Source organism: Berghia stephanieae, chromosome 14, assembly GCF_034508935.2.
Source record: "Berghia stephanieae isolate SIO BIC M18660-M18661 chromosome 14, UCSD_Bste_1.3, whole genome shotgun sequence".
NCBI lineage: Eukaryota > Metazoa > Mollusca > Gastropoda > Nudibranchia > Aeolidiidae > Berghia > Berghia stephanieae.
Window position 1 is genome coordinate 18501765 of NC_088373.1, and position 13953 is coordinate 18515717.

At 33.5% G+C, this 13953-nt stretch overlaps 1 protein-coding gene across 1 annotated transcript in view; it reads left to right on the plus strand.

Annotated features, from left to right (window-relative positions):
• Nucleotides 1–231: 231 nt before the first annotated feature.
• LOC144959734 (uncharacterized) overlaps nucleotides 232–13953 on the plus strand; it is a 25156-nt gene continuing 11434 nt past the window's right edge. The window contains exons 1-2 of the mRNA XM_078892431.1: nucleotides 232–458; nucleotides 7328–7658. Of these exons, the coding sequence (XP_078748557.1) occupies nucleotides 457–458; nucleotides 7328–7658 (333 nt within the window). The 5' untranslated portion in view covers nucleotides 232–456. The remainder of the gene's footprint in view (nucleotides 459–7327; nucleotides 7659–13953) is intronic.

A 13953-nucleotide genomic window follows, 5' to 3' on the forward strand; every position in this document is an offset into this window, starting at 1 on the left:
ACAAACTCTATATTAATTGCATTTTATTTCAAGGACACTGAATCTGACAGAACAAAATTGCACATGTGGTACAAATGTCACTTACACGACCGGCCCACGCACAATCATCATATTCCCATTAGTTTGTGTACGCGAGCGCTCGTCTGTGTGTGTTGGTGTGTATGTGTGTTTTTGTGTGTATGTGTGTGTGTGTAAAAAATAAAGGGGGGATGGTGGTTGGGGTAGGATGCCTCACCTAGCAATCAGAGATACAAAGATGTTTTTTTGTTTGTATGTAAATCAACATTAATAATATAACAACTTCCCGAATGACGCACGTTGCTCGCTAATCAACAACCAATGATTTTATTGCTTTGACCATCCGACGTGGCTCTCCTCGGCCGTGCAACAATATAATTGTATAATCCATCATAGCGTCCGTCAGTTGAGGTTTGACTTCATTGGGACATCACATTCATGTAAGTGATTATTGTTTTATGTTTCTTTATTTATTTCTTAAGTTTTTCATATGTAAATGTTGCTGCTCGAAGTTTGAAGAAATAGATAGCAATGTGAAATTTAATATTTGCTTCAATTTAATTACAAAAACAGATAGAATTGACGTTTTGGGTTTCCCATTTATCAACAAACAGGATGAATAAAACACTACAGATGAATGAGATGATGTGGTAGTGGCTGCTACTGCCACTAATGGTTATACTTATACCGACATCCCTTATTTTTTGTATTTATTTCCAATTCCATTGTATTCATTTTCCAACAATATTCTACACGTTTAACATAACATATGGCATAGTACGAAATAGGATAAAATCCCTTGAATGCCCTTAATATAATTAATTGCAATGATAGAAATGTATTGATTGAAAGATTACAATAATGATACACGTGGTAAAGATAGTATATAACTTAAATGTACGCATGCATGTGTGATGGACAACCATATATCTTTAACCGTGACATGCAAAGCACACACACTCACACACACACACACACACACACACACACATATATATATATATATATATATATATATATACATATATACATCCATACATATAGACGATAACCATAATAAGGAAACAATGCATAATATATACATACAAGATTGAAACCCATGTCAACAGCAGTGCAAACAAGTATTATTCGTCATATATAAATCTCTCATCATATAATTCCCTGTCTACAAATACCTTGAAATAATCTATAGATTTTGCTTTCTTTGTTTCAAATTTCAAATAGTTCCATTTCTGGACAACACGAATACCGAACCAGTATTTGTCTCATGTTTGTTTTGCATCTAGTGACAAAACTCTTAAACTTGTCCCCTCTTGTAAAAGTAACTTTAGAATATGAAAAAAAAATTAGAAAAGTCTTCCTATCCAGACCATGTACCAATCTATAAACCTGAATTAAATCCCCACGAATTCTTCTATATTTCAAACTTGGTAAGTCAAGAAATTCTAACCGTTCCAAGATAAATACTTTATGTCACAAATATTTTTGGTAGCTCTCCCCTGTACACTTTCCATACTAATAGGTTGTCTTTTATATAATGGGCTCCAGATGCAATTTCCGTATTCTAGAATTAGTCGAACTATCGATTTATACAAATACAAAAATATCGTTTTATCAAGACTCATAAAGGTTCTATATATTATTCCCATCATTCTGTTTGTACGGCTTACACAATTATCAATATGTACATCAAAATTAAAAAATGAATGAAAAGTAACTCCCACATCCTTTTCATAAGGCACAACGGAAAGTAGATTTGACATAGAAGTATCGGTAAAATAATTATGACATGGATTATTTTTCCTATATGTAATACGTTATATTTCGAAATATTAAAATCCAAAAGGTCATGTTGTAGACCATTTGAAAAGTGAAAATATATCATTTTGTAGAATGTTATGATGTTCAGTTGTACTACAGATCTTCGTATCGTCTGCAAACTGTTTTTCAGGCTGATTTTTTGCCACATGGTAAATCATTTATATATAAATGAAATAAAAGGGGTTCCAATTCGCTTCCTTTGGATTCACCGCTAATTACATTCTTATATTTCTATATTTCACTTTCTAAACTGCATTACACAGTTCCTCTCCGTCTCCCCTCTTTTCACTTAATTACTTGCGCACCTTTTAGAAATATTTGTTGTTCTATTGTAATTCGTGCTTCCTTACAAAGGACGAAACTATTTCCTGCCTCAATTCATTTCTTGTTATTATCTATACAAGTGCCTGCTCCACTCACATTTCTGAATAAAATTTCACCCCAAATACCGGAGCATACTCAATGTCTCAATGGTTTCTTTGTTACATGTGCCACATAATTATGTTATAGTATCATATTATAGTAATCGAGTACATGGGGTAGATTAAAATGTTGAAATAATAAACGGTGATAATTTAGATGGTCAAGCAGAAAAGACGTGTTTGTTGACTCTGTCCTAGATTTCATAATACATAAGCCCACAATATGACAACATGTTTTTGTTGAGAATATTGGCTATTTGAAGCGACTTTTGTTTGTTTTGTTTTTTTGTTTTTTTTTGTTTTGTTTTTTTTTGGGGGGGGGGGCGTCGTGGATAGCTCATATCGTAGAGTCACGATCTCCCCGGCTAGAAGAAGTTGTCGCACCAGTAAGTCGCGGGTTCGAGCCCTATCGCCGACGCGAAGTTTTTATTCTCTGTTTTATTCTAGCACTTTCCTACTCACTTCATTTCTTGTTATCATCAACATATGTACCTGCTCCACTCACTTTTCTGTCTAGAAGTTGTGAATGAATTTACAATTTACTTGAATCGTTTGAGGTTTTTTTCCCAATCACTTGGCGTACAATGGATAAAAAATGAGCTTTTCTATAGCGCGACATCAGCTAAACGTGGTCAAAGTGCTTTACAAGGGTTCCCGGGCCAACAGCAACACTTAACATGTAGGACAGGACATGACGCCTGATGGGCGATATTATAATTTTTTTTCGGATTGAGGCAACGCTGTTAACGGCCAAGTACTTATTTTACACCTGAATACGGTGAGAGAATGTGAGTAAAGAGCCTTCTCCAAAGACTCAACTATGCGCCCAGCGTGCTCGAACCCAGGTCCTTCCAATCCGAACGCGAGTGTCATGCCACTAGACCACATAGCCGCATTTAGACATTATAACAATTCGTTTAAGCAAATATTATTAACTATTAAAGTAAATTTATATCAAGATGGCGGCTATGTGGTCTTGTGGTATGAAACTCGCCTTCGGATCGGAAGGTCCTCAATTTGAGCTCGGCTCATGGTTGATTCCTTCATAAAAAGGCTCTTTACTCGCATTCTCTCACCGTACTCAGGTGTAAAATGAGTACCTGGCCGTTAACGGCGTTGTGTCTGTCCGGAAATAAAATTAATATCGCTTAACAGGCGTCATGTCTCCTTTTTTCATGTTACGTGTTGCTGCAGTGGTCAGGGACCCTTTTTAAGAGGGCCCATACACGCACAGATCTCATCGCGATACGATCGCCGAACAGGCACTGCTGGGTCGTTGTGACCTGATCCCATATTTTTTAGGTGATCGGCGATCGGGGGGCGTGGCAGTATAAAACAGTGGAATATTTTTTTCGGATTATCGCTATTTTCACGTCGGATTCGTGATCAGCGTCAAATTTACATTAGGTTTGATACTAAGAACTGTATGTTTACTTCAAAAATTGGTGAAATTAGAAATAAATTTTAATTGATAGTGAGGCTATGTGGCCGACAGAACCGATCCTAGTTACTGTCTGTTATTCTATGTTTCGTCTTGCGCACAATAGTGATTACTTATAAATAAATTATATCAATTAGACTGTTGAAGGATCGGAATTGACACCATTCCACACTTTGATATTGTATTAAGGCAGCCATTTTGGTAATTAGTTCTCACTAAATTATATCAATCAGACTTTTAACGTTCAAGGTTACTCGTAGTTTTGTGTGGCGGTACGTTATTTCCGACTGGCGGATGTTGTGAGCATTTTACCTAAACTCATAGCATCAATATATTCACATCATATGTAGCAATAGCTATAATAATCTAACATGTCGAGAAAGAGAGAGAGAGAGAGAGAGAGAGAGAGAGAGAGAGAAAGAGAGAGAGAGAGGTTTACTTGTGCTATATATATATATCGGTATATTCAATAAAGGTGCTCAAATATCTTTATAACGGTCATTGGCCAACGTAAAAACATGTTAGACGATACATGACTTTTAAGCGATATTGCAATTGTTTCCCGACAGAAACGACGTTGTAAACAGCACGGTACTCATTTTAACTGAACAAGGTGAGAGAATGCGAGTAAAGAGCCTTTTCCAAGGACTCAATTATGCGCCACTCAGAGCGGGACTCGAACCCAGTACCGTCCGATCCAAAGGCGAGTGTCATATCACAAGACCACATGCATAGCCGCACAAAAAAGTGATGAGAGAATAGATACATATGTATTGAAGGAGGAGAGAGCGGATGGAGTGAGTAAAGTTCTTGGATATTTATAGAAGGAAACAAATTGACGTCACTCATCTCATTGTTATTGTTTTTAGACACCCATTTTTATGATTAGTTCATATTAAAATAAATCAGACTATAACGTTCAAAGTTCTATGTAGATTTTTAGGCTGGAGTGATATTTCTGGCTGGCGGACTTCGTGAGTATTTTAATTTAACACAGAGCATCAACAGAAGGAATGAATTTGACGTTAGTTGTTATTGCTTTTAGACAGCCATTTTTATAATTATCTTATCACTGAGTTATATCAACCAATGAACGTTCGAGTTTGCAGTTTTTTGTGTTAATATGTTATACCCCGATGGAGAAGTCGTGAGTATTGTTCCAATACGCATAACATCAATACATTTGCAATCCGATTTAAGTTTAAAAGCAACGTAGACCACGGAAATTTTTTCATTTTGTGGACAATAAAGATAATAATTACTATTATTATTATTATTATTATTATTATTATTATTATTATTATTATTATTATTATTAAATTATTATTATTATTATTATTATTATTATTATTATTATTATTATTATTATTATTATTATTATTATTATTATTATTATTATTATTATTATTATTATTATCATTATTATTATTATTATTATTATTATTATTATTATTATTATTATTATTATTATTATAATTATTATTATTATTATTATTATTATTATTATCATTATTATTATTATTTATAAAACAAATCGACAGTGCACCCGTGGTAGGTTAACGGGTACTCCTCGGAACTTCGCGCAGTCGCATCCCCCCCCCCCCCCACCCACCACACACACGCACACAGCTCTTTTTTTTTTTGGGGGGGGGGGGGGGCGTTGTTTGTAAATTCAAGGTTACAATGCCCACCCCCTGTCATCACGTAGTCAAGGCTTTTTGGCATCTGTCAATCCCAAATGTCTGTGTCAAGATCGATCGTGATGTCGCGTCAACGAGGAAAAAAAAGTACAACCAAAAAAAAAAAAGATTGATTTAAAAGTTTAACAATGACAATAACTGTCATATTGTCATTACTATGGAAATTACGAAAGTCGGAAAACTGTTTTATTTTGTATGGAATCCATTATAAATTTTACGGTGATCAAGAACAAAACCTTTTGTTCGTCTGACTTTTCTGAAAATTTATAAAAATACAGCATTTTTTTGGCGGAATATCCACTAGACGTGCTCAAAGCGCTTTACAATGGGTATCAAGCCAACAGCAATACTGTGGCCTAGTTTGCACACATATGTAATGGCTTGTAATCGTATAGTGGTTTTATGATAGATGGTAATGATAATTCTTTGCGTTGTGTTGTAGATATTAATAATGACTAAATAGTTCAAGGGCCGATTATGATAATTGAATGTACAACATCAAGACATTCAAATAAAAGCCCAGATCCCAAGTTTCATTTCTTACTGTTTTATTTGTTATGATAAATTCCAAATCCACATCAAATAGCATGGTCATAGTTCAATCAGTTTCATAAATTCCAAATCCGTAAAATCAATCCAAATGTAAATTCGCTTTGCCTATGTAACCATTTTCAATATGCGTTGAATATTTTCTAAGTCCGTAAAATTCAATCAATGATGGTGAGCACAAAAGCTAACACGTGCAGCCCATAGTCAAGTCAAATGCAGAATAAAAGAATGACATATAGAACAGAAACACCTGTTTTGAACCCTATCGTAAACTATCCCACAATTCTTTTTGGCCACTCCTACTGACTTTTGACATCCCAAATTAATATTCAAAACCTGCCTCTTTTAAGTAATAGCGAATCATGCTCAACTTGTATGTTAAAAATAACAAGAATTTTCTCGAACATTGCTATCAAACCCCGCCTTTTATGACATAAAAGTACTTTGATAAATGACGCATTTTATGTATAACAACCAAAAATAGCAGCAATCTGTTACTGATATCCGCTGAGTTTTTTTTACGTATCCCCTAAGTTTTATACGTATCCCCTGAGTTGCAACGACCGTGTTTTGTGGACACAACCGAGCATAAATGCAATCTCCTGCAGCTACCCCCATGGTTCTTTCTAATATTTACTGTGTTTTATGATCATGTTTTTATCAAAATTCCTGCGTAAATTTCTTGCATAAGCTTACTCTCGTACAATACTAAACATGAAGGACGAGACATGACGCTTGTCTGGCGATATTACAATTTGTTTTCCGACAAAGACAACGAACGGCCATGTACTCATTTTACACCTGAGTACAGTGAGAGAATGTGAGTAAAGAGCCTTTTCCGAGTACTCAACCCTGCGCCACTCAGAGCGTGTCTCGAAACCTGGACCTTCCGATCCGAAAGCCAGAGTCATACCACTAGACCCCAACACAGAACAGGGAGGGGCACTGTTCTGTCGGCCACATATCTCAATATTACTTAAAATTTATTTCTAATTTCATCAATTTTTGGAGTAAAAACATAGTTCTTGGTATCCTACCTATTGTAAATTTCACGCTGATCACGAATCTGCCAAGCCCCCGATCGCCGATCGCCTCGAAAAATATTAAGCAAGGCGGGCTTTTCGAGCGACCGACGTCCCTCTGCTCGTTGGCCAGGCATTTGGCCACACACATTGCGTTTTCACTCCGGTTTGCCCGATCGGCGATCGACCTTCGATCAAAATTGTGCGTGTATGGAGCTTTATAAGCGCTTTTTGCACATTTAGTGGATATTGTGCTATACAAAACCTCACCTTTCGTTACTTAAGAATTCTGAAAAGCAAATATATATTCATTTTTTGTTACAAATCCTTTTATATCTGTTTTTGTTTTAACAGGAAAAAAATGCTATCAATTTTGGTTCTTGCTGCATTAATCACGCCGTCATTAGCCGGACAATGCTGCTCGGATGCAAAATTTACAGCGACGGTACAGATAACTAATGTCAAGACGTACCCCAAGGCCGTGTTTACCACTGATTACACACAAAATCTATCTGTGCGAGAAGTGAATAACATGAAAATGATTTTTGACCTTTCTAAGAAAAAGGCATACACGATTGTAAACGGAACATGTACTACAAAAGACGATAACACACCGAAAATTGGACAGTGTCTCTCTGATGACTCCAAGATAATTGCCAATCCTCTGGAATTCGCGGGACGATCGGTAATTTTCTATAATATAATATGTGTATATATATATGTGTGTGTATGTGTGTGTATGTATGTGCGCGTGTATGTTTGTGTGTGCGTGTGTGTGTATGTGTGCCCGCTGTAAGAGAGTTAGCTTATAGCAAGTGGGTTTAATGAGTTCACAGTACTTGTATATCAGTTAAACTTGGTCATTATATTGAGTAGTCTAGGACAGTTTTACGTTCCAAAGTTAAAGGATTGGTCATTATATTGAGTACTAGAAAATTATTTCTTTGATCGGTGTTACTTGGTATTTGGGGATAAAAGCATTAAGTTATAGTTGGTATTCATCATTTAGGCGTACGATAGTATTTGGGCGTAGCGTATTTGTTATTTGGGCGTACGGATTATTTAGGCGTACGCCATTTGATTATTTAGGCGTAAAACTGACCTTTGGTGAAAGGAATTGTGGGACAGTTTACAATAGGATATAAAACAGTGTGTCTGATCAAACGGGGATCATTCTACCTTTTGATTCTGCATTCAACTTGACCATGAGCTGCACACATTAAACCTTTTGTGCTCACCATCATTCATTGCTTTTACGGACTTAGAAATATTCCACGTATATTGAAAATGGTTACTTAGGCAAAATTGACTTTACATGTGGATTGGTTTTACGGATTTGGAATTTATGAAACTGATTGAATTATGACCATGCTATTTGATTTGGATTTGGAATTTATCACAACAAATAAAACTGTAAGAAATGAAACTTGGAATCTGGACTTTTATTTGAATGTTTTGATGTTGTGCATTCAATCATCATCACCGGCCCTTAAACTCTTTCGTCATTATTAACATCTACAACAAAACGCAAAGGATAATATTACTATCTATCAAAAACACCACTATGCGATCATCAGCCATTACATATGTGTGCAACTACCCCACATTATGTATCTAATGTGGTGTCGTGACCAGGATTCTTATACATGTTATTTGGTGGCGTGATACCAGGATGTAAAGATGTTATTATTCCGAACCATGGATACACAAGAAATGTATATTGTTGCAGTGTTAACATCTATTGAAGTTTTTGTGAGACTCGAATTTTGAAGTGAAAATTGTGAACAGATAGGAAAATATTTTTATTTGGAAAAGAAAATGAATATCAATATTGAAGGTGAAGTAGTATAATTTTTTGTAATGAAATGTTGAAAAAAATTATTGAAATTATAGATGATTCATAAAATTCCGATAAAAGACGGTATTTTAAAAAAAAAAATAAACGAAATAATATTGAAATTAAGAACCATAGATGGAACAAGAAATATATTAAAAACTAAAAGCAATATATTATAGAACGGCAAAATAATAAATAATAATAATAATAATAATAATAATAATAATAATAATAATAATAATAATAATAATAATAATAATAATAATAATAATAATAATAATAATAATAATAATAATAATAATAATAATAATATCATATTGATGCTATATGTATTTTAAATATTTAAAAAGAGGAGAGGGAGAGATGAAGAAAAATTGCAGAATTTAAATGAATATTTTAGTGCGTTTTATTTTTCAAAATAAATGAAAATGCGTTTACTTATAATCGGGCGTTTCGGAACAAATCTTCGAATATTAATTTGTACCGTTAATGGCAATGTTTTGTTAATATCAGTAACAAAGATGTGTCGATTTTTATTTCAATTTTTGTCTGTTACTGTTGGAATTACATAAACAGTTGGTCCATTCTTTAATGTTGTTACGTTTTGTTTTCTGTCAAAATGACTCAAGAAGATGACGGCAATAACAACACGTAAATTGTAAGTTTTGATAATTGAAAAATGTCTTATGGTATTTATATTGTTATATTACAACATCATTGATTATATTTTTCTCCTGTCAATAGGGATGAATTGGTAGGTTGATATTGACTCTTTGAGATTCATGGGTTCATGGCAAAGAGCAAAGTTTTATATCTGTTTGTATTCTTGGTAATAAATGTGTGGTTAACGCAGCCAAGTAATCGACAACAGAGCTTATTTACTTGTGTAATGAGACATGGCGTTATAATAGATTACATAAGACATTTGGATTTTATCACTGGAAATTAAGTTGAAATGATTTATGCGGAATATGAGTCAATCGTTGTTTTGTTTAGTTTTGTTTTGAAACGCGTTTAATCGTGATTTTTAAAGGAGACATATTCTCATAATAACGGAATAACGGACTTTTGGTTTAAAGTCGGAGAACAAATAAAATGACGGAGTATTACTTATTATGAAAGACTATTGTCTTGTAATGGGAGTTAAAATGTTATTACGGAAGAATAACAAAATATTGAAAATGCATTATCATGTCATGTGAGCTGATAATATTTGTGACACAAGTGGTTAACTTGTTAAGAATCAGCGAATTATAAGTAACCCATACGGTAAAATGCTGTAAATGACGGGTAAATAAGCGCAGTGATGTAAGACGCGGTAATTAAAGTGCACACGGTTTAAATTACGAGACGCAGGAATGAGGCGTTCGGGAATATTTTATTTTGCGTTTGATTAAAGCACTTGGTTTAACATTATGAAATGATGCAGAAGGCGGAGAATTTTTATAAATACGATGCGCGTGGTTAAAGCGCACACAATTATCAATGCTATATTAAGAGGCGCGAGATAACGTCGCAATGAGTTATATGAATATTTTTATAAGCCGAGGGCAAAGGCGCGAAACATTGAATTTTTATTGACCAGAGTGTATATCGTTTCTGCAAATATTTTGATTATCATATTTTTCTCCTATAGATTCGATGTTGTAATTGTAATCAATATTTATTGCGTGGTTTGAATTTAACATTTATATCATAAAATTTGTAACTGAATTGAAGAAGAAGTTATGTTCAATTGTCAAATCTTAAGTGTGTAATCATTCAGCAATCCATTGAAATGGTAGGAAGTGCTATGATAACACAAATAATAATAACATAAACAAAATCATATTTCATTAAATTATGAATTTTCTAAGGGGAATAATTCGAGATAATCAAATACAGAAGTAGTGTTTGCACTAAAACATGATATACACATCACGAAAGAAGACACTTGCAACCATCAGTCATAACGGGAACGCTGATGACAACGACAGAGGCAACTCAAACACAGCCACAACAGAGGTCGGGAAATGTCCTAATCCCTTTGGTCTATCCACGAATACATTAAAATGGAGTAACAATCTCGACTACGCCATTGATACGTCCAGAATCAACACAATCTACAGACTACAAATACACAGCAACCTCAATTACATCGTATATTTCAACTTATACAAACTTGACAGAATTCATAAAATAATATCTGTATCAACACAGATTTCTTCCATGAACCTTTTTATATTTACATTCTTTATTGAACAATTGGATTGCTTGTATTTACTTCTACGACAACAATACCCAACGATGTACGACGTCAATAATTACATAAACGTTCAAGATACGATTGTTTGTACAAAATGATGTCAAATTGTGAACAATATTACTTCCTTCATGTGCAGTGGTGAGCGTATTCAAATTTAAACTTATGTTAATATACAAGTGTGCAGCACCCATATCTACAACTTATAAACATTGAATATTATAATAAAGCCTGCCTTAGTATCATTGTAAAGATAAAGGCTATATATGTATATAAGACAATGCAGGAAAAATTATCGCAAAACGCCACATGAGCGATTTCCTTGGATTCATTATCGTATGATATTCAACAACCTGCGTTCAGATAACGAAAATATTGTTGACCTTACGGACCCCACTACTTACTCTACAAGATTACATCATCTACCTGGTGTGTGGACTCACATGCCACCTCATCAGAACTCGATCAACAAACACAGACAATTACAACACACGACCTCTGTCGACTACTACACACGAACTCTTTGTCAACACATGGCTGAGTTTACAACTTTCTTTTGACTTGCTGGATAAGTCAAACTTCATTTAAATTCAAGATCTCGCACACAGTTAATCTTGAATTTTTACAATTTCATCTACAATGAGATTCAACGTATACACAAGACAACCACAAATATCAACGAGGAGAATCGACCCAGATGCCGGAGATGAATGGATTACAGCGACGTCACAAGACCAAGAAACAACCCAACAGGTTAAGCATACGTTTGCTACCTGTAGAGTCTTTTTTCGTCCCAAATTCAAAAGACTCGAACAAATACAACACACTAATTGCAAAAGTTGGTCACTTTAGTAACAGCCCACAATCACATACTGTGTTAGATTTTACTTATTTAGTTATTTACACTGTACTAAATATGAATAATTCGGACAGACTAATGACTGATTATTTACTAAACACTAAATATGTGATGTGAACAAGTCGGACAGACTAATGTCTGATTATTTATTAAACACTAAATATTTGAATGTGAAGACATTATGGTGATAATTCGAAGACATTTACAGAGGAAAAAGTTTTTAATTAATTAACAATAATTAAAGTGAATTTATGACACTTGGGCTATTCAGTGACCACAACACACACAACAATGCAACACGTAGACTAGATACAATCACCTCAACTCTTATAGTTGATATATTTTTTTTTTCATTACATGAAAACTCATTCTAAATGGAGACAATGACTTAATTAACAATTACTGACAATTTTTACAGGATGACCATTCTCAAAACGAACGGATTACTGAGAAATGTGACCTCTGATGGATGACCACAAAGAACAATTTGATATCAATGTAGTTGTAAACTACACCCTGATGACTTAAAAAGCTTAAAAAATTGAAACATCAACAATGAACAATGAATGATAATAACTTCAACTTGAATTTTAAAATGATGATAATGCTATTATTATGATTTATTTTTAAATATTTTTTTTATTACTAATTGAAATGTAATCCTTCGTATATGGATCTAGATGTCTATAATACATTATTTGTACCACATATTATAAGTAGGAATTAATGTAATAATGTTGTTTAAATGGAATCATACAATATAAGGGAATATACAAGGTACTGGTTTTGATATGTCAGTAAATGAGTAGACATACATGGAAGCTGAGATTATCACCCATGTCGTAAAGAGTTGAATTTGAGATTGAATAAGACAACGTGAGTATATCACAAATGGAATTTGAACCATCCTTTTTCACGCAATACTATTTATGTGTGATGGGATATGACGAGAATTAAACACTTTTATTGCTATGAAGATGGAATTTAAGGTGAAAAGATATTTTTTCTTTGAACTTTTAATTACTTGATATCTTACTGTCAATGTTGTAATGCCTTAAAAAGTATAATCGATAAATATATAAATGTTTAATCAACTTTCGTGTTGGTAAATTTAAATTTTAATCACTTTTAAATGATAGATACCTTACTGTTGATGTTGTAATTTGAAAGAAAAAAAAAATCTATAATCGATATATATATCTATTTAGATGTTGTAATCAAATTTGATGTTTGTGAATTTATCAATGTTGTAATACTATAAAACCTATAATTGATATATATGAATGTTGTAATCAACTTTGGTGTTTTTTGAATTTAAAGTTTAAAGTTTTTAAATATTTAACTGGTATAAGTATTATCATTTTAAACATTTATTTATTACATTTTAGTTGGACATTACATATATATTTAATCTCTCACTGTAATTTTTTTTTGAATTGAAATTGTTCTAAAGTCAATTTAAATTCTAAGAAAGGGGCGTATGTAAGAGAGTTAGCTTATAGCAAGTGGGTTTAATGAGTTCACAGTACTTGTATATCAGTTAAACTTGGTCATTATATTGAGTAGTCTAGGACAGTTTTACGTTCCAAAGTTAAAGGATTGGTCATTATATTGAGTACTAGAAAATTATTTCTTTGATCGGTGTTACTTGGTATTTGGGGATAAAAGCATTAAGTTATAGTTGGTATTCATCATTTAGGCGTACGATAGTATTTGGGCGTAGCGTATTTGTTATTTGGGCGTACGGATTATTTAGGCGTACGCCATTTGATTATTTAGGCGTAAAACTGACCTTTGGTGAAAGGAATTGTGGGACAGTTTACAATAGGATATAAAACAGTGTGTCTGATCAAACGGGGATCATTCTACCTTTTGATTCTGCATTCAACTTGACCATGAGCTGCACACATTAAACCTTTTGTGCTCACCATCATTCATTGCTTTTACGGACTTAGAAATATTCCACGTATATTGAAAATGGTTACTTAGGCAAAATTGACTTTACATGTGGATTGGTTTTACGGATTTGGAATTTATGAAAC